The following is a 27,688-nucleotide window of genomic DNA, read 5'->3' as shown; positions in this document are numbered from 1 at the left end:
TCAGCCTCGGGATCTGATTCTGGATCATAAATGAATCTGCTGAATCTGACTGTAAGCCATGGTTTGTTTTGGATCTTTTTTTTCCTCACGGTAATGTCACAGCTTCCAGACGCTCTCAACGCAAAAGCCTACTGGCGCTCGTGATTCTTTAGCTCCGCCCACACGTCAGGCCTCCAGCCGGTCGTGTTTTTCCGGGAAAAATCTGTACAGACTATCTTTCTCTTATGAATATAATAAAACTAAAGACTTTTTGGAGTTATGAAGGATGCAGTACTACTCTATATGTACTACTGTATATGTACTATATTGAGTGAAAATGAGCATTTCACCCCCCCTTTAAGAACTCAAAAATACATGACAGGTCAGTTTAACCCACAGCCAGGACTTTTCCAGTCTTTAAAGGCACAGCCTCTACTTAAGTCCCTGAAATTTACAAACATCTTTGTCTGACATGATTAAGCATGCATATGTAACATCTAACGTTCATATTCGAAAATTGACAATCCAGAAAGTTGTCCACGAGATTAATATTTTAAAATGGGTTAAAATCATAGCTATTTTCCCACTAAATGACAAATTACCTTAATCCACAACTGAACTGCTCTTCACATGTTATGAAGTTGTAAAGTTTGTATACTGAATGACCTGAATATTCAGAGAAGCAACAATCAGCTGTTTTTATATACTGTAAAAGGCCAAAGATGGTTCAATACAGAGCACTTTAAAATCACACCAATTTCACACAGAGAAAATGCTGCATTTTAATCCCACTGTAAAAACTGGAAACACAAACCCAACAAAAAACGCCAACCAGATAATCACAATTCCAATGACTTTTTTTAGTTCACATTGAAGATATGTTCACGTTGAAATACATTTGTGATAAAATGACAAAAACTGTTCCTGAGCCTGCTATTTTGTCCATGAAGTTTTGATATAATCATTTGAACAGCTACAAGATCACAAATACAACAAGTCAAAGCGTGTTTATGAGACTAGGATTGTCATCGTATTGTCACAGTATTAAACACTTTGTGGAAAGCTTTCTAAATATACAGTGCTCTAAGATCCAGTTGTGTTTGCTATGTGTTTGATAGTTGATGCACTGCATTTTCAAGTTAATCCAACAATCTTGACTGTGATCAGAAATTATAAGTTTCTTAGTGATACATGCTAATATGTTTTCAGACATTTGTTTCTCCTCATGACTAAATCTGTGAATGCTACAAAAGTAAAACGACTACACTGACTGAAAAAGCCGCTTTGTGTTGTGCCAAATCACCACTAATGCCCGCTTAACTCTGATAAGGTACTTTAATACTGAAGACGTTCAGAAAGTGGAGGCCAAAAATGTGAGACACATTCAACTCGTCAATGTGAATACACGCAACATCAAACAACTGTAAACAAAGGTTTAAGAAGCCAACTAAGAAATAACAGAAAATGTTCAGCTTCAGAATACATGAAATCCCATGTTGATCAGTCAGTGCTGAGTTTTGAAATGATAAAACATACCTAATGATTAATGAGGTAAAGTAAGAATCAACTTAATTGCCTCTTTCTGTTTAGAAAGTTTTTTGTGTATTTTTAGCAACATTAACTTGTTATTGGTTATTGATTAACTTTATGTGTATATATGAAGTTACAGCACAATAGTTTAAGTTTATGGCTGAACTACTGAAAGGTTACAAGAATTGTAAAATACATTGCACTTTGTCCATCTATTTTAAATCACAATTCACATTGGGTATTGTGATCAATACCTATATTTGGTTCAACTACAAGCTTGTAGTAAAAAGTCCCTCTCCGCAGATGAACCCTTGCAATTTTTGATACATAATTCATGAAATAAATGTTATGTTTGCAGTCAAACACACCTACCACATCAGTGCAGTATTTTTCTGTTCTAAGAAAGGCTGATTCTGAAACACCTTGCTACTCAGTAGTCATTGAGGGGGCTTTGGGCAACCCAAAATGAGCACAGTCCCATTAAAAATAAAATATGTTCATAAACAGTAACTATTATGACTGTGTGCAGTGATTATGGTTGGGTGACTGGAGACACGAGATCAGAGGGACATGCATGTGTTTGTTTCTCCCAAAATCATACCAAGAAATCAAACAGTCGACACTCGAACATACCATAAATATATATAAAACAAGTTTAATAACCCCCAAAGTGTCTCAGAGCAGTAGTATGCAAGTGAAAGTGTTACCTAAATTAATACCCTCCCTCTTGAGTGTCAAAGATCAGAAGCGAAAGGTTGCGCATTGCTTTGGTTACCTCATCATAGAGCAAGGCTGCTTTTGAATATTTGAACATTTTGGCTGCATTCCTTTTTTTTTTCTCTGCCTTCCCTCGTTGCGTCTTCTCATGTTGCAGGTAAGACAGCTAAAGCGCTCTTGGAGTATATGCACAGTCACATGGCTTCAGTGTCCAAAGAGAGGGCGTTCTTTGATCTGGATCGGGTGACGGGTCTTAGGGTCCTAGGAGGAGGCTGAGAGAGAAAGAAGAGACTTGTGAGAATATATCAAACAAACCAGTCCATCAGTAATCCCTTATGAAACAAAAATATATTGCAGTATATTGCAAAATATCATGTAATATATTAGGCATATATTCTTATATATAAATATTTTTTCCAATATATTGCAATATATTGAAAGCGGCAATCATTTGTATATTTTGCAATATATTATATAATATATGTATCATCAATATATTATTAAATGTATTCAAATATATAAAATATTAGAAAATAAAAAGGGAAAATAATATATTACAATATATCACAATATATTTTAAGAAATATATAGGTAAATATATTTTCCTTTCGTAAGGGAAACCAGCAGGTCAAATCAGAGAGTGATGCACACTTCATGTTTACTTGATCACAAGATCAGGCTGTTTTCAGTCAGTTAGGTGGTGGTATGTATGTATATATATATATATATATATATATATATATATATATATATATATATATATATATATATATATATATATTATCAATCTATTAAAACGCCTATTTCTCAAATATTGTTTACACGGGAAACAAGCGTTGCGACAAAATCAAAGTAAATCCATTAAAATCATTGAAACTCTCCACATTGGACAAGAAAAATGCAGTACTCTACACACTTACACTACTACTGAAAACAGGACAAAATTCATTTGGGACTTTCGCTTTTGACACATTTAGTGTAGACAACCCTGCAATGCAGAGGGTTTTATGGGTGAGACTGGTTCCATAACTGTCCTGGAGGCAGGGGAGAGAGACACCAATGAACTTCTCATTATGTGTTGAAGTGACTTGCGTCAAGACATGTTGCAGGCTCCATACCACACAGTGATGTAGCTCTCGATGGTGCCTCTGTAGAAGGTGCACATGTGGGTGACCGGGTCTTGGCTCTTCTCAGTTTGCGGAGGAAGTAGAGATACTGCTGTGCTTTCTTGGCAGTGATGATTGGCCTTGTCGAGCTTGTCGAGTGTGCACTCTCCTGAAGTCAACAGAAATCTCCTTGGTCTTCTCCACATTCAGAGAGAGATTGTTGTCACTGCACAACAACACGGCTCACCTCGCTCCTGTAGTTTGTCTCATCTCTGTTGCTAATGATACCCACCACAGTCATGTCATCCACAAACTTAATAAAGAAGTTGGAGTTGTGTGATAGTGTGCAGTTGTGGGTCAGCAGAGTGAAGAAGAGGGGGCTCAGCACCCATCCTTGGGGGGCCCCAGTGTTCAGTGTGATGGTGCCGGATGTGTTGCTGGCGACCCATACTGCCTGTGGTCTTCCAGTCAGGAAGTCCAACAGCCAGATCCACTGCGAAGTGTTGAGCCCCAGCTGGACCAGTTTGTGGATGAGCTGTTGAGGGATGATTGTCTTGAATGCTGAACTTAAGTATATGAACAGCATTCTGACATATGAGTCTTTTTTGTCCAGATGTGCGAGTGGTGAATGGAGTGCAGTGGCGATGGCGTTATCGGTCGAGTGGCTGTCATCCATGGCTTCTGGTTGGCCCGGACAGTCACAGATCAGTACACTTGGTGATGTAGGCAGTGACTACCCTTGGAGGTCTCTGGTGTTATTGTATGTAGCAGCCTGCTTTAACATATTCCAGTCAGTGGTGTCAAAGCAGTCCTGAAGAGCCTCTGACGACACTTCCGGCCACACTTGTATCTGTTTGTGAACTGGTTTGGTGACTTTAATGAGTGGTCTGTATGCAGGCATTAGCCTGACAATGATGTGGTCTGAGGCACTGAGGTGGGAAAGGGGTATGTCCTTGTAAGCTCCTCTCTGTGTAGTGTAAACAAAGTCCAGAGTGTTGTTCCCTCATGTTGGAAAGTAAAAGTTTTGGTGTATTTTTGGGAACACACTCTTTAAAGGTGCAATAGGTGATCGTCTTCAGAATTTTTTTTTGTTATACCGGTTGGAAGTCTCTTCACATCCCGATAGCAATCAATAAAAGGTTTATACTCATTTATCTGTATTTATATATTCTGTGGAAGGCATAGGACCAAGAAATGTACGTCCAATCAACATGCTCGGTTCAAGCTTTTTAAATAGCTTTCCTACCTGCCTGTCAAAATATGTATCTGCATGCTTCTGCGCACCCTGTTAGCACAGACAGAATACATCATTAACATATTCACACACACAATGTGCAGACAGAGCTAGAATGGCAGACAAACATCCACAACCGGATCTTCCCTCCTAGTATTGTAGTACTTTTAAAGTTTTCTCGCTGGTTTTCTAGCCCAGTGGTTCCCAATTCCACAACAGTCTCTTACAGTCCTCTGAGTTGAGTGTAGTAGTCAAATGTAGTCCAGCTTATTGTCCAAAGAGCATACTTTAGCCTGTATGATGGTGGGGATAGCTGGCCTGTGTGAGTTAGCCGTTATCCTATCCCAGATACCTCTGTGCTTCCGCTTCCTCTCACACTGCTTGTGGCACCTCTGCTGTGGGCAAGATTCAGTAGTGGGGGTCGGTCATGGTGTAGGCCTCCAGAGCAGACTGAAATCCCACAGCTCTTCACCGTGTGCAGACTTTAACTCTAAAAATGTGGTTCTTCTCAGTTTGCGATGCCATCTTAGTATCATTTCAAATCCCCTTGTCAACCTGTTCTACATCTATCTACTTGTTCTCCATCAGGAACACTATAAAGGTTACTAACTTGCACTCAGTGCGCAGTATTGTTGCTTGTGCGACACTAAGTGTTTCTCTATTGTGGATTGCTTCTCTGTGTAATATCTGGATTGTTTATCATTTCTGGATTCTCTGCTGTCTGCCCCGATCTCTTGGCTGTTGTTTGGACTCTGTTTGCTACTCTACAGCAGCCAAGGAGGCCGATTATGAACTTCACACCTGTTCATTGTGGATTGTGACGAGTGGGGCGGGGCCGAGAGCCATGGGAACGGAGCGAAGCCAGTGGAGTGATGATCGTAAATGAGCGACACCTGCTCCACTCACAGGTCTTGAGTCCCGCGGAGGAGATTGGAAGGATACAAAAGAGGAGCGACGACAGTGACGAGAGAGGACCAGGCCTGGGTTTTATTTTGTGTTTGGTTTTGTTTGTGTGCTGCAGCCGTCTGTGAGGGGCTGTCGTGCTGTTTTGTGTTTATTTTGGTATTAAAAGTTTAATTTGAACGTTCGCCGGTTCCCGCCTCCTTCCCGTGATTGTAAAGTTTTTATATTGTTACACTGGTGCCGAAACCCGGGAGGATGTAGGGATGTGTTGCCGAAGATCCCTCGCCGCTGGGGTGAATCCACGGTGCCATCAAGCAGGGCGTAGCAGTCTGGCAGCGTGGACGCTCAAGGTGGTGGGCTGGAGTTACAGGGGACGGACGGACGAACTTGCTGCTGACCGGCACGATGTGGAGGGGCACCATGGTAGAGTTCACATAGCTGGTGGAGGGCCGAGTGGCAGCGTGTCTAGGAACCGAAATAATCTTTTTTTTTCTTCTCTCTCCTTTGTATATTGTTACATGGATAAATAGACTAATTGTGAAACTGTGATTATTTTGTCCCACTCAACATCCCTCTCCCTCCTCCTCTGCCGTAATGTTTTTTGTCCTGTCTCTGCTGTTGTCTGTCTGTCCCTCAGGTCATCCTTCGAGGGTGGTTAGTGGTCAGGATCCCCTTCAGGACATCCAGCCTCCAGGTACACCAGGAGTGAAGGATCGTAGATCTCCGTCTTCGGCCTTCAAGACCAGGACTTCACTTTGGTTCGTCGACCTATTGGCGATGTTTAGCATCCAAGCTCCTTCATCTCCACCATAGTCCATCAGTCCACCAGTTCTGCCAGACTTTCTCATCCCCCGGCTCCAGTCGGTCATCCTGCCCTCTGGATTACACTCCTCTGGCTTTGCCTCATCCCTCCAGCTCTGTTAGGCTCCTCTTTCCTTCCAGATCCAATTTGATCTTTGGTTGCTCCGGCTCCACCGGGGCATTCTGGATCCCTGCCTATGCTTCTGTCGCCAGAGCCATTGGCTCTCCCATGGTCTTCTGTTCCCTCAGTGTCACCTTGGCTCTATGGCTCTTTGTCTTCGCCTTGGGCTTCTCTTTCCATGGCTCTGTCTCTGTCAGTCGGACCCCTGGTAGCTCCAGTTCCACCCTCTTTATGGTTCCTAAGGAGGGGTGCTCTGTCACTAAACAGGTCAATTCTCACCATAGACTTCATTTCCCACAAGACCCATACCTTTAACTAATTACACACACTTGTTCTTCATCAGGAGCACTATAAAGGTTACTCACTTACTTGCACTCACTGCACATTATTGTTGCTTGTGCAACATGCCCTGACAACTGCCAGTTATTGTTTACACTCCTGTCTCTCCCTTATGGCTGCGTGACTCTGTTCACCATTGATCTAGTTTTAATCAAGCTGCAACTGAATCCTCATGCTGCAGACTCAGGTACAGCATTAGAGTAAAAAAATAAAATTAAGATAATTGTTAAGATATTTTAAAAATCTAAATAAAGTGATTGTAAGATACAAAGTCAGAATTAAGAATATGAGATTAAGAGAAATAAAGTTGGAATTGTGAGACAAAGCTGCAATTAAAAGAATTTAAGTCCAAGAAAGAAGTTGCAAATACAAGAAATTTAAAATATATATATATATAAAATTACAATTACAAGAAAAAAAGGTTACAATTGTAAGTGCTCCTACACAGTTTTACATCACAATTCTTTCTAAATGTGTTATTGTAGTGTGTGTGTTTAGATGCTACTCTTGTCCATCCACACATGTATAAAAGGAAGTAGCATGATCTTAACTATAGGAATATTGAAATGAATCAAAGTATGACATTATGGCATTCTTGCACTCTTGCAGTTTTTTTGTTCAAGGCATGGTTCACATCAGACAATTCTTGTAAGCAGCAAACTCAGTTCTTTAAAGGGCAGGGCTACTCTGACCAACATCTACAAAAGAAATCTCAACCCATTTGATTCCTGGTCAGCTGACATCTGACCTGTTAGATTCTGGAGAAGTCACAGTACCATCAACACAACAAAATATGGTCCACTGTAAGGGGGTGCTCAAAGGTCAAGTCAACTTTTATTTCTATAGCACTTCATACAATACAGATTGTGACAAAGCAGTTTCACAGTGATTAACAGGAAACCAGCTAAATCAATTATGAAAACTCAACTAATGAAGACCATTCTGATTGTTCTGTAAAGCAGCTCTAAAAGACAACAGTGTCATTACATAGATCAAGTCAGTTCAGTGTTGGTTCAGTTAAGACTGAAACAATAACAACAAGTTATTCAACAAGAAACAATAACAACAAGTTATTCAATAACAAAGCTAAGCAGCTAGCATTTTCAAATCTGACATTTTGGTAGAATAAGCCTTATAATTTATGTTGTGTAACAATGTCTCTCATCCGTCAAACAATCTTGAATCATCTTTCACTGCCATTTTAGACAGCCATGTCTCTCCTATGACTCACTGTAACCGAATGCTAGTCGTGACCTGAGGTGAGAGTGTCAAGACTCATCGGAGACTCACTCAGCTGACTATTGCCGTCAAACACCAAACACTAGTTAGTAATTTAGCAGGCTAGTCACAACAAGCTAGCAGCTGGCTCATTGCTGTACCTCAGGGGCATGCCTCTTAAATCTGACTTGGACTGAAGCAGATGAGGCAAATTCCTCCTTCTCCTCATGCTCCTCTGAGGCTATGGGTTGGGATGTGGATTTATCTTGGAAGGACTCAGGAAGGGAAAGCAGGGGATTCGTGGGCTCAGGCTGAGGCAGAGTGGGCTGAGTTGGGTTCTGGATGGGTGCGGGTGTCAGCGGATCGGGAGGCTCAATGGGGTCATACTGCTCCAAGTTCAACATCTCATATTCGGTCATGTCAACATCATGGCCTGTACCATGACAACGGCACATTAAAACACAGACTGTGACTCCAAATTATACTTTTAAAATATTTAAAAATGGAGTCAAAGTATTTTTACATTCATTATAAATGACATGGAAGATCTAATACTTATGTAAAGAAGAATGACAAAAACTGATAAGTTACCATAGTTCTGACACTGTGTGAAAGACAATGCTGCTAAAAAAATTATTGGTGCAGGGGACAATTCAATTCAAGTGATTGCAAAGTGAATTCATCACCTCTGAAGTACTGACAGCCCATTGCCATGCACATTAATTTTATGGAAAAGAGCAGCAGGAACATTCTGAGAAAATATCTCTTTTTGTGTTCCATGGAAGAAAGAATCTCATATTGGTTTGAAACAACATGACTTTAAAGAATTCTCTTTTTTGGGGTGAACTATCCTTTAAGATAAATAAATGCTTCTCTATGATCCTTTCACTGTAATGCACACAAAATAAAGACTAGACAATAATAAACAATTTCCTAATCAAACATTTACCCAGGACATTGGCAGAGCTACAAAACTTAAGTTAAGGATCAATTACATGTAATGGATGATTAAGAGCAGCAGCTAAACCAAACAGGATTAGCAGAAATCTGGTTGGCTGATAGTAGGATCTTCTTCAAAGGGATAAGAGAAATACAGCACTGAAAATGTGGCCTGGCTTTGCTTACCCTTGCTGTAACCAGCCTCTGATTTGCTGCGCATCATAGTGTGTGTTCTGTGCTGTGCGGCTGCAGGTTGAGTAGTTACAGAACTTGCATTCTTTGCCTGGCCCTCTTCCTGGAATGATGACAGGTCTGACAGGTCCTGCATGCTGAAACTGCGGAGTCGCTCGGAGAGAACGCCTTGGCCCTGGATCGAGAACATGGAGAGTCAGATGGAACTCTTTACGATGGTCTAAATACCCTCATGCTGTGTTTTAGGCTATCATCAACAATCTGCTTTGTTTATACACAAAGTATATATGTTTTGTTTATGCCTACTGCTAAAATGATAATAAGGCATAAAATATAGTAAATATTGACTTCAAAAGAAACACATATCTTCTCATGTAAACTATCAACCAGTCAATACGGGATACATTAAACTACACCCAAAAGTGCCATATTAAAATTATACTTTTGAGCTATATATACCATGTTCTTTAGAGATAGAACTATTGGATAAAGTATTATTTAACATATCTAGCCTTAACAATTAAACTCATAATATGAGATATTGTTTAACTGATATTTAATTCACTGTAGGGACGAGATTCTGTTAACGCATGATTTTCACCTATTTAAAAAAAGAATTGGTCTATAAAAATTATGACAACTGATAATTACCATGATTTGGACCGATTATTTCAGTTTTAACATGAATTGTAGTGTTGACTGCATAGAGTTATTGTAAGAAGAAATTATTAAATACATATATTTTACTCTAATTTAACTTATTGAAAAAATAATTTTATAAATATATACAAACCAATATTGTCCCAAAGCCATTTTGCCCCAAAAAAGGTAACATTTACTGAGACATAGCTTAATTTACGCAAAAGCCTTTGTACCATTTTTGTGGAAAGTGCCATTTCCTCTAACAACAAGGGAACTGTCACACGTACAAAAAGAGTAGACTCAGAGATAACATCAACAACAAAGTCTTTATTCACAGGTATTTCAGAGAAGCAGCATATTTAACAGGTGAGTATATAATTCAAAGAAGATAGATAGCACTTAGTTGGAGTATAACCAGTTATTTGCTGCTTGCAGGTACTGCCGGGTATGTGGTGAAGGCTTAGTGAAGACTGGAACTAAAGACTGACTAAGGACAGATAAGTATCCAAGAAAGTAGCCAGGTAAGTCGTCATACGTGGAGAGATAAGACCAGAAGGGATGCTGGGAAATGTAGTTCCCTGTAGACTGGGGTGGGGACTAAGGATAGTGAATGGACTGGTGACTTGGGACTGTGATAGAAGGAACTGAAGATCCTCATGGTGGAGCAGATGCCCACCAGAGTAGTGTAGATGGGACTAAAGAACCCTATGGGATAGCAGGTGACCAACACAACAGCGGAGATTGTGCAAAAGACCTCGACAGCAGGGCAGAAAACCACCAGGGCAAATCTGGAAGGAGTGGAATTTAAAGCACAGAGAAGCTAGCAATGGTCTGGAGGGCTGGCTGACTTGGGACTGTCTGGAGGGCCGGCAAAGAGACATCTGGAGGGCTGGTCTCGACAGACAGGAGATAGGAGAACAGGAGATTCTGTTGGCAGCTGTGGCCACTTCTGGGTAACCAAATAACCCAAGGTTGCCTTCTTGGGTTGCCGAATGACAGACCAAAAACTCATGAACGACCTTCGTGGTCATATCAGGACAAACAGGTAATTTGGGAGCTAACACCTCCACTTCACTATGAGTGGTAGGGCGGTGTGTGGCCCAAAACACACAGTATGGCTACTGTCATAACAAGGAGAACAATCTGTGACAGAAGGGACTCTGATTCCTCCAGGGGGGGAATAAAGTGATTGGGTACTACCCTATAGGCCATGACCTCAGGACCTTCAGGTCTAGCACTCATGATTGCTGGAGATTCTGATTTGGTTGCCCTGTTAATTGAGGTTTCTGGTGGTTGAAAGGTTACAAGGCGGAGCTCTGGGAAGAAAGTGGCACTGGGCTGAGCTCAGGGACAAGAGCAGGCACAGAACTAGGGATAATAAGGGCTGGGGCCATCACAGGACTCTGGTCAGGGGCCAGAGCCAATCTTGGGGTGTGCTCTTGAGAGGTTTACAGTCTGGAAGAAATTTGCGTACTGACTCAAGGAATGGACTTAAATGGTAAGTTATTACAAAGTTATGAGAAGGCTCTGATGTCAATTCAGGGGATAGAGGTGTCAACCCATGTAGATTTACTCAGATTTCCAACACTGGAACAGACTCTAGAGAGCATTCTGGAGCGGCTTTTTACTGAATTCAAAGTCTGGAGCGGACTTGTGCCTGAACTCCAGGAATGGAGCCATCTCTGTACTGTGCTTATTGGTTGGAGCTGACATTGGAGCAGACTTAGGGGCTGGAGCCAACACTGGAGTGGACTCTGGAGAGCATTCTAGAATTGACTCTTTACCGAATTAAAGGACTAGAGCAGACTTGTGCCTGAACTCCGGAAATGGAACCATTTGTGGACTGTGCTCATTGGTTGGAGCTGAGACTGGCGCAGATTTAGGGGGTGGAGCCAACACTGGAGTGGACTCTGGAGAGAATTCTGGAGCGGACTCTTAAATGAATTTAAGGACTGGAGCAGACTTGTGCCTGAACTCCGGGAATGGAGCCATCTCTATACTGCACTCCTTGGCTGGGGCTGACACTGGAGCATACTCAGGGTCAGGGGTGGAGCCGCTGAGGACCGTCTCTTCTTCTTAGAATTGGACAGACCTGGAATGACTGAACTGGGCTTCCAGTCCCTTCAGACAGACATGATAGAAAGATCCCTCAATTTAGAAATCTGATTCACAGGGGCTGGTTTCTTGTTGCTGTCCTGCTCCACCACACCGACCATATATGAGGAGCACATTATCTAAATACCATTCAAGATTGACGCCAGAATCTCCCACCGGTATCCATGTAGAGAAAGTCTTATCTAGTCCACTCCAAAACGAATCTATCAGGACTCTGTCATCCCACAAAGTTAAATGACAATACTGGAGGAATTCCTCCACATATCCTTCGGTGCGGCAGCCATTTTGGTAAATGGAACACAGAATATTCTCTGTGGTGACTGCCACTGAAATCATGGTTGCTGGTCTGGTCTTCTGTCACAAGTACAGAAGGAGAAGATTCAGAGACGACGTCAACAACAAAGTCTTTATTCACAGGTATTTCAGAGAAGCAGCATGGTAAACAGGTGAATATATAATTAGATGAAGATAGATAGCCCTTAGCTTGATCATAAACAGTTCTTGGTATGTTGCAAATTCTGGCGGGTATGCGGTGAACGCTTTGTGAAGTCTGGAACTAAAGACTGACTGAAGACAGATAAGTATCCAAGAAAGTAGCCAGGTAAGTCATCATACGTGGAGAGATGAAACCAGAAGGGATTCTGGGAAATGTAGTTCAGAGTGGACTGGGCTGGTGACTGAGGATAATGAATGTACTGGTAACAGTATTGCTGTGTCCCAATGAGCCTACTTATATTATGCCCTTAAAGTATGTACTCATTTTGTGAAGAAAAAGTACACACTTTTGAGCGTGTAGAAGGAAAGTAGGCCAAGGACATATTATCATGTCATACAATAGCGTCTTTAACGGCCTGCTCTGTCGCAATACACGCATCCTGTCACTGTACACTGGCCTGTCAATCAAATTGTCAGTTAACATCTTATTTAATTTAACTCAACTTCCTATTGTATTGCAGAGAAAAGAAGTAGAATATTGATCTGCCAGAAGTGGGTCATTAAGCGCAATGGATTGTGGGTAATATTAGCCATTAGAGTGTGCATGGATACACACTTCAAATATCTACTTGAAATAGTTGACTAACCGTGGACTTTTGAAATATTATTTTCAATATACTATGCTTTGGGACACACTTATCTCACATACTATTTAGGATGGATAGTTTGAACATTGGGATGCAGGGTATTAGATACTACCTTAGTGGCAGCAGTTACAGCAGCTGTTGCCGCCACATTCAGGCCTTTCCTTCCAAACTGCATCAGGGTGTCGTAGCTTTTATCTTTTGCTTGGCAAAGGTATTCATCGATGTCCTAAGAGAGAGTCATAAAGAACATTTCACATCAGCTGTATGAGGAATGGTACTATCACATACATTCCATTGTATACGTTCAGATCAGCATCACTTTTCACTTTCTATGAGCAACAGAACATTTAAAAAGGTTTAATTTTCTCTTTGTTATCAAGTGTGTTTGTCAGATCCATTTGCCCTTAGTTTGTCCTTCTGACGAATGTCCTGCCCCAAGAATAAAGAACAGAGGAAAAGACAGTGGAAAATAACAGTACCATTTCCTCCACCACCGCTCATCCTCTGTCAAGCACGGAAATCAACTCAAGAAGGTTACAGGAAAAGATGTCAAATGTCCTTCCTCCTCAATACCAGCAAATCAGTTTCTTAGCATTAAAAACACTGGTAAATTGAGATTCTCCACAGCTGATAAGGATGATGCTTGCTAGTTTGTTTAACATTAAGAATATTAGAATATTTAATTGGCTATGTAGGCTATTAGTGAAAGATCTGTATATCATTTTAAATATATAATTTGATTTCATTTTATGTTTAGACAGGGTAAAAAAAGATCAACAGAACGGAAAAATAAAAATGAACAGTGAACAGATCAAATACTGTACCTTCTCCTTAGAGGACAGTGTAGGGTGGACGAATTTTCTATACAACACACTGGATCCTTTTGTGTATGGAGAAAGTAACCAAACCACAAAGGCGATTTTGAGTTCATAGTAGAATGGAAGCCTTGAAAAGACAATAAAAGACAACTAGATAGTAAAGTTTGTTTTCAAACTTTAAGTTGGCTTGAAAAAGCCTGGCCAGAAAGTTAGAAAAATGTAGAAAGTTTGAAAAGCTTAAAAAGTTTTAAAAATGTAAAAGTTTGAAAAGTTAAGAAGTTTAAAAAAGAAAGTGATTAACATATTACTAGCATTATAAGCAAGTCACTACCATGTCGTTAGCATGATTAGCAAAGTTGTTAACATGTTTCTAGCATGTTGAGAGCATGATTTTAGCATGATTAGCATTTTGCTAGCATGTTTCTAGCATGTGACTAGCATGTTTCTAGCATGATTAGCATGTTGCTAGCATGTCGCTAACATTTTGCTAGCATGATTAGCATGTTGCTAGCATGTTTGTAGCATGATTAGCTTGTTGCTAACATGTTTCTAGCATGATTAGCATGTGGCTAGCATGTTGTTAGCATGTTTCGAGCATGATTAGCATGTTGCTAGTATGTCGCTAACATTTTGCTAGCATGATTAGCATGTTGTTAACATTTTAGTAGCATGATTAGCATGTGGCTAACATGTTTCTAGCATGATTTTCATGTTGCTAGCATTTTATTAACATGATTAGCAAGTGACTAGCATGTCGTTAGCATGTTTGTAGCATGATTAGCATTTTGCTAGCATGATTAGCATGTTGCTAGCATTCCACTAGCATGTTTGTAGCATGATTAGCATTTTGCTAGCATTTTGTTAGCATGATTAGCATGTTGCTAATATGTTTGTAGCATGATTAGCATGTTGCTAGCATGTCGCTAGCATGTTTGTAGCATTATTAGCATTTTGCTAACATGTTTCTAGTATGATTAGCATGTTGCTAACATGTTGCTACCATTTTTGTAGCATGATTAGCATGTTGTTAGCGTGTTTCTAGCATGATTAGCATGTTGCTAGCATGTTTCTAGCATGATTAGCATGTGGCTAGCATGTTGTTAGCATGTTTCTAGCATGATTAGCATGTTGCTAGCATGTCGCTAACATTTTGCTAGCATGATTAGCATGTTGCTAGCATGTTTGTAGCATGATTAGCATGTGGCTAGCATGTCTCTAGCATGTTGTTAGCATGTTTCTAGCATGATTAGCATGTTGCTAGCATGTCGCTAACATTTTGCTAGCATGATTAGCATGTTGCTAGCATGTTTGTAGCATGATTAGCATGTTGTTAACATTTTAGTAGCATGATTAGCATGTGGCTAGCATGTCTCTAGCATGTTGTTAGCATGTTTCTAGCATGATTAGCATGTTGCTAGCATGTCGCTAACATTTTGCTAGCATGATTAGCATGTTGCTAGCATGTTTGTAGCATAATTAGCATGTTGCTAACATGTTTCTAGCATGATTAGCATGTGGCTAGCATGTTGTTAGCATGTTTGTAGCATGATTAGCATGTTGCTAGCATGTCGCTAACATTTTGCTAGCATGATTAGCATGTTGCTAGCATGTTTGTAGCATGATTAGCATGTTGTTAACATTTTAGTAGCATGATAAGCATGTGGCTAGCATGTCTCTAGCATGATTTTCATGTTGCTAGCATTTTATTAACATGATTAGCAAGTGACTAGCATGTCGTTAGCATGTTTGTAGCATGATTAGCATGTTGCTAGTATGTCTCTAGCATGTTTTTAGAATGATTAGTATACAACTAGCATGTTGCTAGCATGATTAAAATGTGACTAGCATGTGGCTAGCGTGGCTAGCAAGTGACTAACATGTTTATATGCTAATCCAGGTAAAACTAGTTGATTCAGTTAGAAACCAGCTAAGACCAGCGTGACAGTGGCCAAAACTACTTTAAAACCATGTTAAAAGCATGTTTTGACATGATTATCAAGTTACTAACATGTTGTTAACATGTTTCTATGATAATCGAGCTAAAACCAGTTGATTCAGTTAGAAACCAGCTAAGACCAGCTTGACAGTGGCCAAAACCACTTTAAACCATGTTAGAAGTATGTTTCTAGTCTGATTAGCAAGTTACTAGCATGTTATTAACATGTTTCTATGATAATCTAGTTAAAACCAGTTGATTCAGTAAAGAAAACCACCTAAAACCAGCTAAGACCAGCTAAAGCCAGCTTGACAGTGGCCAAAACCACTTTAAACCATGTTAGAAGTATGTTTCTAGTCTGATTATCAAGTTACTAACATGTTGTTAACATGTTTCTATGATAATCTAGCTAAAACCAGTTGATTCAGTAAAGAAAACCACCTAAAACCAGCTAAGACCAGCTAAAGCCAGCTTGACAGTGGCCAAAACCACTTTAAACCATGTTAGAAGTATGTTTCTAGTCTGATTAGCAAGTTACTAGCATGTTATTAACATGTTTCTATGATAATCTAGCTAAAACCAGTTGATTCAGTAAAGAAAACCACCTAAAACCAGCTAAGACCAGCTAAAGCCAGCTTGACAGTGGCCAAAACCACTTTAAACCATGTTAGAAGTATGTTTCTAGTCTGATTATCAAGTTACTAACATGTTGTTAACATGTTTCTATGATAATCTAGCTAAAACCAGTTGATTCAGTAAAGAAAACCACCTAAAACCAGCTAAGACCAGCTAAAGCCAGCTTGACAGTGGCCAAAACCACTTTAAACCATGTTAGAAGTATGTTTCTAGACTGATTAGCAAATTACTAACATGTTGTTAATATGTTTTTATGATAATCTAGCTAAAACCAGTTGATTCATTAAAGAAAACCACCTTAAACCAGCTAAGACCAGCTAAAGCCAGCTTGACAGTGGCCAAAACCACTTTAAACCATGTTAGAAGTATGTTTCTAGTCTGATTAGCAAGTTACTAACATGGTATTAACATGTTTCTATGATAATCTAGCTAAAACCAGTTGATTCAGTAAAGAAAACCACCTAAAACCAGCTAAGACCAGCTAAGGCCAGCGTGACAGTGGCCAAAACTACTTTAAAACTTGTTAGAAGTATGTTTCTAGTCTGATTAGTGAGTAACTAGCATGTTGTTAGCATGTTTCTATGCGAATCTGGCAAAAACCAGCTAAAAACAGTGGATTCAGTAAAAACCAGCTAAAACCCAGCTAAGACCAGCGTGAGTGGTCAAAACCACTTAAAAACCAGTTTGGGAGACTAGCCAAAACAACTGATCAGCTTAGGCTGGTTTTAGCTGTATTCTCAGTAGAGAGTTTTTAAGGTTTGCCCTGGTAGTAGACAGCTTAAATATATTATAAGCCTTATTTTTCAAAAGTTTGTACCCCCGCAATGAAAGTCTATGGGATTTAAGGTGGTTTTGGTAGTCTGGTTTACGAAAACCATAAGCAGAATCAGTTAGAAAAGATATAGCAACCCGAGTCAGACCAGTCTGAAGGTCTGACCCGAGTTTGGTGGTTCTAGCTTGAAAGCTCTAGGAGGAGATAGTGTTTAAAATTTGGCTCAGAAGAATAATAATAATAACTAGATAAAAAAGTTCGTCGAGACAAACTTTAAGTTGGCTTGAGAAAGGCGGTGCAGAAAGTTTGAAAAAGTTAGAAAAGTTTGAAAAGTATAAGAAGTTTAAAAAGTTTTAAGTTTGATGGTTTTCAGTCTGAGATAGATCAGATAGATAGATAGATAGATAGATAGATAGATAGATAGATAGACACAGTCAGAAGATAGATAGATAGATCTAGGGTCCCCAGGAGTGGTTGCTAAGGTGTTGCTAAGCGGTTGCTAGGGTACCCTGAGTGGTTGCTAAGGTGTTGCTATGCGGTTGCTAGGGTATCTGGGATGGTTGCTAGGGTGTTGCTATGCGGTTGCTAGGGTACCCTGAGTGGTTGCTAAGGTGTTGCTATGCGGTTGCTAGGGTATCTGGGATGGTTGCTAGGGTGTTGCTAAGCGGTTGTTAGGGTACCCTGAGTGGTTGCTAAGGTGTTGCTATGCGGTTGCTAGGGTATCTGGGATGGTTGCTAGGGTGTTGCTATGCGGTTGCTAGGGTACCCTGAGTGGTTGCTAAGGTGTTTCTATGCGGTTGCTAGGGTATCTGGGATGGTTGCTAGGGTGTTGCTATGCGGTTGCTAGGGTACCCCGAGTGGTTGCTAAGGTGTTGCTATGCGGTTGCTAGGGTATCTGGGATGGTTGCTAGGGTGTTGCTATGCGGTTGCTAGGGTACCCCGAGTGGTTGCTAAGGTGTTGCTATGTGGTTGCTAGGATACCCTGGGTGGTTTCTAGGTTGGTTTGGATAGTTGCTAGAGTGTTGCTATGAAGATAGATAGATACATAGATAGATAGATAGATAGATTAGAAACAGTCAGATTATAGATAGATAGATAGATAGATAGATAGATAGATTAGAAACAGACAGATTATAGATAGATAGATAGATAGATATAATAGATAGATTAGAAACAGACAGATTATAGATAGATAGAGATAAAATAGATAGATTAGAAACAGACAGATTATAGATAGATAGATAGATAGTTTAGAAACAGACAGATTATAGATAGATAGATAGATAGATAGATTAGAAACAGACAGATTATAGATAGATAGATAAATAGATTAGAAACAGACAGATTATAGATAGATAGATAGATAGATAGATAGATAGATTAGAAACAGTCAGATTATAGATAGATAGATAGATTAGAAACAGACAGATTATAGATAGATAGATAGATTAGAAACAGACAGATTATAGATAGATAGATTAGAAACAGACAGATTATAGATAGATAGATAGTTTAGAAACAGACAGATTATAGATAGATAGATAGATTAGAAACAGACAGATTATAGATAGATAGATAGATAGATAGATAGATAGATAGATAGATAGATAGATAGATAGATAGATAGATAGATAGATAGATGAGTTTGAATGAGTTTGAATGAGTTTGAATGGGTTAGTAATAGTACATACAATATGTACATAGTACATAGACTATGAGTTTAATGGGCTTCAGTGTGTTTAGATTTGAATTTTTGACAGTTGGAGTTTGACGGAATGTTCAGTTGAGCAGAGGCTTTTCAATGCAAGTCTATGGGAGTTTTTATGATTTTTAATCTTCAGTTTTATGAAAAGTATAAGTCCGATCAGTCTAAAAAGATATAGCAACTAACTTCAGATCAGTTTGAAGATCTGGGCTGAGTTTGGAGTCTGTAGAGTTAAAGCTCTAGGAGGAGTAGCAGTTGAAAATTTTAGTCTCAGAAGAATAATAATAATAATAACTAGATAAAAAAGTTCGTCGAGACAAACTTTAAGTTGGCTTGAGAAAGGCGGTGCAGAAAGTTTGAAAAAGTTAGAAAAGTTTGAAAAGTTTAAGAAGTTTAAAAAGTTTTAAGTTTGATGGTTTTCAGTCTGAGATAGATCAGATAGATAGATAGATAGATAGATAGATAGATAGATAGATAGACACAGTCAGAAGATAGATAGATAGATCTAGGGTCCCCAGGAGTGGTTGCTAAGGTGTTGCTAAGCGGTTGCTAGGGTACCCTGAGTGGTTGCTAAGGTGTTGCTATGCGGTTGCTAGGGTATCTGGGATGGATGCTAGGGTGTTGCTATGCGGTTGCTAGGGTACCCTGAGTGGTTGCTAAGGTGTTGCTATGCGGTTGCTAGGGTATCTGGGATGGTTGCTAGGGTGTTGCTAAGCGGTTGCTAGGGTACCCTGAGTGGTTGCTAAGGTGTTGCTATGCGGTTGCTAGGGTATCTGGGATGGTTGCTAGGGTGTTGCTATGCGGTTGCTAGGGTACCCTGAGTGGTTGCTAAGGTGTTTCTATGCGGTTGCTAGGGTATCTGGGATGGTTGCTAGGGTGTTGCTATGCGGTTGCTAGGGTACCCCGAGTGGTTGCTAAGGTGTTGCTATGCGGTTGCTAGGGTATCTGGGATGGTTGCTAGGGTGTTGCTATGCGGTTGCTAGGGTACCCCGAGTGGTTGCTAAGGTGTTGCTATGTGGTTGCTAGGATACCCTGGGTGGTTTCTAGGTTGGTTTGGATAGTTGCTAGAGTGTTGCTATGAAGATAGATAGATACATAGATAGATAGATAGATAGATAGATTAGAAACAGTCAGATTATAGATAGATAGATAGATAGATAGATAGATAGATAGATAGATAGATAGATAGATAGATTAGAAACAGACAGATTATAGATAGATAGATAGATAGATATAATAGATAGATTAGAAACAGACAGATTATAGATAGATAGAGATAAAATAGATAGATTAGAAACAGACAGATTATAGATAGATAGATAGATAGTTTAGAAACAGACAGATTATAGATAGATAGATAGATAGATAGATAGATAGATAGATAGATAGATAGATTAGAAACAGACAGATTATAGATAGATAGATAAATAGATTAGAAACAGACAGATTATAGATAGATAGATAGATAGATAGATAGATAGATAGATAGATAGATTAGAAACAGTCAGATTATAGATAGATAGATAGATTAGAAACAGACAGATTATAGATAGATAGATAGATAGATTAGAAACAGACAGATTATAGATAGATAGATTAGAAACAGACAGATTATAGATAGATAGATAGATTAGAAACAGACAGATTATAGATAGATAGATAGTTTAGAAACAGACAGATTATAGATAGATAGATAGATTAGAAACAGACAGATTATAGATAGATAGATAGATAGATAGATAGATAGATGAGTTTGAATGAGTTTGAATGAGTTTGAATGGGTTAGTAATAGTACATAGAATATGTACATAGTACATAGACTATGAGTTTAATGGGCTTCAGTGTGTTTAGATTTGAATTTTTGACAGTTGGAGTTTGACGGAATGTTCAGTTGAGCAGAGGCTTTTCAATGCAAGTCTATGGGAGTTTTTATGATTTTTAATCTTCAGTTTTATGAAAAGTATAAGTCCGATCAGTCTAAAAAGATATAGCAACTAACTTCAGATCAGTTTGAAGATCTGGGCTGAGTTTGGAGTCTGTAGAGTTAAAGCTCTAGGAGGAGTAGCAGTTGAAAATTTTAGTCTCAGAAGAATAATAATAATAATAATAATAAGTTTAAATAGAATATCAGTAAGTTGGCTCTCTCAAGCCAACTTAATAATAAGTTTAAATAGAATATCAGTAAGTTGGCTCTCTCAAGCCAACTTAATAATAACTAGATAGTAAAGTTTGTTTTCAAACTTTAAGTTGGCTTGAAAAAGCCTGGCCAGAAAGTTAGAAAAATGTAAAAGTTTGAAAAGTTAAGAAGTTTAAAAAAGAAAGTGATTAACATATTACTAGCATTATAAGCAAGTGACTACCATGTCGTTAGCATGATTAGCAAAGTTGTTAACATGTTTCTAGCATGTTGAGAGCATGATTGTAGCATGATTAGCATTTTGCTAGCATGTTTCTAGCATGTGACTAGCATGTTTCTAGCATGATTAGCATGTTGCTAGCATGTCGCTAACATTTTGCTAGCATGATTAGCATGTTGCTAGCATGTTTGTAGCATGATTAGCATGTTGCTAACATGTTTCTAGCATGATTAGCATGTGGCTAGCATGTTGTTAGCATGTTTCGAGCATGATTAGCATGTTGCTAGTATGTCGCTAACATTTTGCTAGCATGATTAGCATGTTGCTAGCATGTTTGTAGCATGATTAGCATGTTGTTAACATTTTAGTAGCATGATTAGCATGTGGCTAACATGTTTCTAGCATGATTTTCATGTTGCTAGCATTTTATTAACATGATTAGCAAGTGACTAGCATGTCGTTAGCATGTTTGTAGCATGATTAGCATTTTGCTAGCATTTTGTTAGCATGATTAGCATGTTGCTAATATGTTTGTAGCATGATTAGCATGTTGCTAGCATGTCGCTAGCATGTTTGTAACATTATTAGCATTTTGCTAACATGTTTCTAGAATGATTAGCATGTTGCTAGCATGTTGCTAGCATTTTTGTAGCATGATTAGCATGTTGCTAGCATGTTTCTAGCATGATTAGCATGTGGCTAGCATGTTGTTAGCATGTTTCTAGCATGATTAGCATGTTGCTAGCATGTTGTTAGCATGTTTCTAGCATGATTAGCATGTTGCTAGCATGTCGGTAACATTTTGCTAGCATGATTAGCATGTTGCTAGCATGTTTGTAGCATGATTAGCATGTTGCTAACATGTTTCTAGCATGATTAGCATGTGGCTAGCATGTCTCTAGCATGTTGTTAGCATGTTTCTAGCATGATTAGCATGTTGCTAGCATTTCGCTAACATTTTGCTAGCATGATTAGCATGTTGCTAACATGTTTGTAGCATGATTAGCATGTTGTTAACATTTTAGTAGCATGATTAGCATGTGGCTAGCATGTCTCTAGCATGATTAGCATGTTGCTAGCATGTCGCTAACATTTTGCTAGCATGATTAGCATGTTGCTAGCATGTTTGTAGCATGATTAGCATGTTGCTAACATGTTTCTAGCATGATTAGCATGTGGCTAGCATGTCTCTAGCATGATTTTCATGTTGCTAGCATTTTATTAACATGATTAGCAAGTGACTAGCATGTCGTTAGCATGTTTGTAGCATGATTAGCATGTTGCTAGTATGTCTCTAGCATGTTTTTAGAATGATTAGTATACAACTAGCATGTTGCTAGCATGATTAAAATGTGACTAGCATGTGGCTAGCATGGCTAGCAAGTGACTAACATGTTTATATGCTAATCCAGGTGAAACCAGTTGATTCAGTTAGAAACCAGCTAAGACCAGCGTGACAGTGGCCAAAACTACTTTAAAACCATGTTAAAAGCATGTTTTTGACATGATTATCAAGTTACTAACATGTTGTTAACATGTTTCTATGATAATCGAGCTAAAACCAGTTGATTCAGTTAGAAACCAGCTAAGACCAGCTTGACAGTGGCCAAAACCACTTTAAACCATGTTAGAAGTATGTTTCTAGTCTGATTAGCAAGTTACTAGCATGTTATTAACATGTTTCTATGATAATCTAGTTAAAACCAGTTGATTCAGTAAAGAAAACCACCTAAAACCAGCTAAGACCAGCTAAAGCCAGCTTGACAGTGGCCAAAACCACTTTAAACCATGTTAGAAGTATGTTTCTAGTCTGATTATCAAGTTACTAACATGTTGTTAATATGTTTTTATGATAATCTAGCTAAAACCAGTTGATTCATTAAAGAAAACCACCTAAAACCAGCTAAGACCAGCTAAAGCCAGCTTGACAGTGGCCAAAACCACTTTAAACCATGTTAGAAGTATGTTTCTAGTCTGATTAGCAAGTTACTAACATGGTATTAACATGTTTCTATGATAATCTAGCTAAAACCAGTTGATTCAGTAAAGAAAACCACCTAAAACCAGCTAAGACCAGCTAAGGCCAGCGTGACAGTGGCCAAAACCACTTTAAAACTTGTTAGAAGTATGTTTCTAGTCTGATTAGTGAGTAACTAGCATGTTGTTAGCATGTTTCTATGCGAATCTGGCAAAAACCAGCTAAAAACAGTGGATTCAGTAAAAACCAGCTAAAACCCAGCTAAGACCAGCGTGAGAGTGGTCAAAACCACTTAAAAACCAGTTTGGGAGACTAGCCAAAACAACTGATCAGCTTAGGCTGGTTTTAGCTGTATTCTCAGTAGAGAGTTTTTAAGGTTTGCCCTGGTAGTAGACAGCTTAAATATATTATAAGCCTTATTTTTCAAAAGTTTGTACCCCCGCAATGAAAGTCTATGGGATTTAAGGTGGTTTTGGTAGTCTGGTTTACGAAAACCATAAGCAGAATCAGTTAGAAAAGATATAGCAACCCGAGTCAGACCAGTCTGAAGGTCTGACCCGAGTTTGGTGGTTCTAGCTTGAAAGCTCTAGGAGGAGATAGTGTTTAAAATTTGGCTCAGAAGAATAATAATAATAATAATAATAATAAGATTAAATAGTAGATCAGTAAGTTGGCTTTTTCAAGCCAACTTAATAAGATTAAATAGTAGATCAGTAAGTTGGCTTTTTCAAGCCAACTTAATCATGTGTCATGCTGGTCACAGCCCATGTTAAACCGTCATATGCATCAGCAGAAAGAAAAATATGAGTAATTCCTAACAAAAGGATATAAGAAAAGCAATGGCACATTGTACCCACCAGCACAAAAAGATATCAGTAACCACTTCAACTGAAGTAAAAAGTGCAAATATTATCCAGTACATCATCCATTTCACCTGTAATCAGAATACGTTTATTGAATCAGCAGACAAATAAACATTAAGTCATTATTCTCAACTGATGACAATATATCAGAGCTGTACTTACATATTCTCTCACATCTTTTGATTTAACAGCTTTATAAGAGGAGTATGCTGGGTAAAGGGTACCAAATATGAGCCTGTAAGAAATGTAACAATCATTCATAAGATAAATAAGTGGGAATTTTTTTTTTTATTAAATCAATATAAGTGGGCTACTGACATTCAATAATACACTTATCTTGAGAAAATATTCACTGGAAGAAAATCGAGTAACCCCAGTCTCCCCTACCATGAAATTCAGCTAAAATGCTTTGTATTACCTCATCCGTGCATGTACTCAAATCTCAGAAAACAGTTAAGGTAATGTAGGGTTTATTTGTCACAGAAATGAATGACAAGTATTATATCATTTCAGTATTACAAAATGACATAAAAATGGCCACTGATTATTTCCATCTAGGCCCACCAATTCCCTGAAAGGAAACCGCTCCACTCCCTATCCATTATTGAATTTTGAGATAACGGCCTTTTAGTAGGCCCAGAATATTATTCTTCCAGTTCTAGCCTATTGTAACGCCACTGTAATACATAAACAGGCAAAATATCTGCACGACCCCGTTTATGTTGCAGGTTTACATTCTGCATGCTTGATAGAAGTAGACCAAGGGTGCAAAGAAAGATCAGATGCAAATGGGACAGAACACTGTTGACTGTTGAGGTTAAATGGGTGATTGAAAAGTGCTAGATAACCAAAAGAAGTGTCCTGCACCTGTGTTTAAGTATTTCAGTTTAGCACTAGGCTATTCCAGTGTCCTCTCTTTCTCAGTCCCAGCCCTGCAACAGCTGCACCTCTGAGTCTGACCCGATCAAATGACCGACCCACAAACCGAGTCCAGAGCCACTGCCACACCGTCAGGGACCCACGAAACAAAACAAATCATTTCCGACTAAACAGAGCCCAAAGCACACTATCTAGGACACGCCAAGCTAAACCCCCGGTTTGTCGCGTTTGTTGTAATGGCATTGATTTGATGTCATATTCACATACAGCTCAAGTGTTTGCATATGTGCAATGTCATCGGATATTGTGATCTAAAATGAATCGAACGACTGAAGCCTTATTTAAACAAAACTAAGACATTTACATGGAATACATCAAGATGCGCACGTAAAAGAATGTCAATTAAACAAAATTGCGATAAGGAAAAATAAACATATCAGCGACCATCAGCTGGTGACCATCCCATTGTCTTTATGACACATCGAAGAGCTGCTCTACTGTATGTACGACTCTAAACAATGCCTCAATATTAACACTCTATTGTGCATTCACAATAAATTCAGGATTCTGCATTTAAAAGTGTTATATAATACGAATTGCTTCAAAAACGGGTTTATATCCTGCATAATTCACCGTGTCACCGGTGTCAGATTCTTATTATGGGGAACCATCAATATCCAATAGCGTGTAACCCCTTTGTAATAGCCTTTCAACATGTAAATATTAATAATCTAAAGACTAACCAGAATGAATCAGGCCGGATGCATAACCATATGTGATTTCATTCAATCTAGAATTAAGAGGTGCCCCAGAAACCCTTGCGTTTTCGCAATAAAAAAGGCTGAAAAACAACATATTCATATAAAGATTACGCACTGAATTTTAAAGAGCAGAATAAAGACTTACACCACAAGCCTAGAAATAATCCAGGAGACCATTGCGCTTTGAGAGCGGCGTGTTGTCGACAGGGAGGAGTTTCCTTCGAGACTGGAGTCGGCATTTATCGCTGGACAGGACAGACGCGTCCGCGCAGGCGCTCTGATATGAACGTGAGGGGTTTATAGATAAAGGACAAAAAGAATAAACATAACGGACAAAAATAATGTACTAGCCAATAAGTAATTGGATGGGTTGGATAGGCAGCCTAGCGAGCTGCCTAGCCTATCCACACAGCATTTTCACGTGCCTCAAATGCTGGTGTGTAACATTAGGACTCGATTTCTGCCTGACACCAAAACTGTACAGACAAAAATGAACTCTTTTAAATAGTCTTCTGACAACAAGCTGCAAAAGCATTCCGGCTGAATCATACTAACATCTACCAAATCTGAGGTTATAATACTCTAAACTCACTTAGGGGTCATATAATGCGATTTAATTTTTTCCTTTCTCTTTGGAGTGTTACAAGCTCTTGGTGCATAAAGAAGATCTGTAAAATTGCAAAAAGATATGCTTTTTAAAAGTTAAGGCTCGTCCACGCCCCCCACATCTCTACATCACTATGTGGGAAGATTTGCATAGCCGCCCAAATTTTCACACAAAGAAAGATGGCGTACTTTTTATTCTTGCTGTTGCTGCCGGTGTCCTGACATTTTATCCAACCCATCAGATTTTCCTACCCATGTTTACTGCAGATGCGCCAATAATTATTGCATCCTTTTTCTCATGCTGAACAACAATATTTAATATATCTGGATTACTTTAAGTTTACGTTTAGGGTTGGGGTATGTAACCTAATAGGTCGATTTTTTTTATTGTTGGATTCCTGTAGCTGTATCCCTTCTAGCTACAACTGTAAATATAACATACAATTGCTGTATTTGCATTACTGTAAGGGTAGGTCTAGGGTTGTGGTAGGTGTAGACCATAACTTTACAGCATTTTTTGTCATCAAATTGTACTACCCACTGTTTCAATGAGAGAGAGCAAAATCTGACAGAGTAGGACAAATCGACAGAACACCTCTCTATGCTGCTCAGTGCTCCTGTAGTCTACACTGAAGACATACAGCGCCCTCTCTCGGCTGGAGACGGTAATGTTTTCTCTTGGTTCTTGGTTCTAAATAAATGCGACTTATAGTCCAGTGCGACTTATATATGTTTTTTTTCCTCATCATGACCATTTTTGGACTGATGCAACTTATACTCAGGTGCGACTTATAGTCCGAAAAATATGGTACTTGGCCTTCCAAAAGAGGACAAGACTAATCAGATTCAGGTGTGTGCAGCGCATTTTATGGAGGAGTAGGAGGTTCCAGTAGCCTGCAATGCATCTGTGGCACAAAGGCCATTTCTATAAATAAATAGTGTTCCTGTAGCTCAACTGGTAGAGCTTTGGGGGTTTGATTCCCGGGGAACACATGAATTGTTTGAAGCGGTTTGCGTCCCCAGTAAGCACTAATCCACAAATTACATAAATTATTCGGTTTATAAACGTGCCTTACACTCCCTCTGATGCGAAATGAAATAATATCCCGATTTATTCAGTTACTCCTAACAGTACATTGACTGAACTGCTAAAAGAGTAGATGATGGGATGCGCACGAGCAGAGCAGCTGGACCGAGTCTCATGACGCTGGGACATGCATCACAGTATTTTTAGGGGCATAACATTTCTGTCACACGTTTGATGCATTCAACCAATCACAATGCACAGAATAGCTGGCCAATCAGAGCACACCTCGCTTTTTCAGAGGGATGAGCTTTGTAAAACTGACACGTTTCAAAAGGTTCGGGATAGAGGAGAAAAAATAATGTACATTATATGGAAAATAATGTGTTTTTTGAAACACATTGCATTACACCAAACACAAAAAAGTTTTATTTT

At 39.0% G+C, this 27,688-nt stretch overlaps 1 protein-coding gene across 2 annotated transcripts; it reads right to left on the bottom strand.

Moving 5' to 3' along the window:
* Window positions 1-222: 222 nt before the first annotated feature.
* Window positions 223-26,899, bottom strand: LOC113060551 (receptor expression-enhancing protein 1-like). Of its 2 annotated transcripts, XM_026229553.1 has the most exons (8): window positions 25,769-26,899; window positions 24,146-24,218; window positions 23,978-24,054; window positions 13,743-13,863; window positions 13,031-13,144; window positions 9,074-9,254; window positions 8,110-8,381; window positions 223-2,498 (listed from the first exon to the last, which is right to left on the bottom strand). In XM_026229553.1, exons 1-8 carry the CDS (start codon window positions 25,798-25,800, stop codon window positions 2,421-2,423), a joined length of 948 nt encoding a protein of 315 aa, XP_026085338.1. In that variant the 5' UTR covers window positions 25,801-26,899; the 3' UTR covers window positions 223-2,420. The 2 variants fall into 2 exon arrangements, with proteins under 2 accessions (XP_026085338.1, XP_026085339.1); XM_026229554.1 differs by lacking the exon at window positions 23,978-24,054.
* Between the last annotated feature and the right edge of the window lie 789 nt (window positions 26,900-27,688).

Source organism: Carassius auratus, chromosome 42 (genome assembly GCF_003368295.1).
Source record: "Carassius auratus strain Wakin chromosome 42, ASM336829v1, whole genome shotgun sequence".
NCBI lineage: Eukaryota > Metazoa > Chordata > Actinopteri > Cypriniformes > Cyprinidae > Carassius > Carassius auratus.
This window is presented reverse-complemented; position numbering and strand designations above follow the sequence as displayed.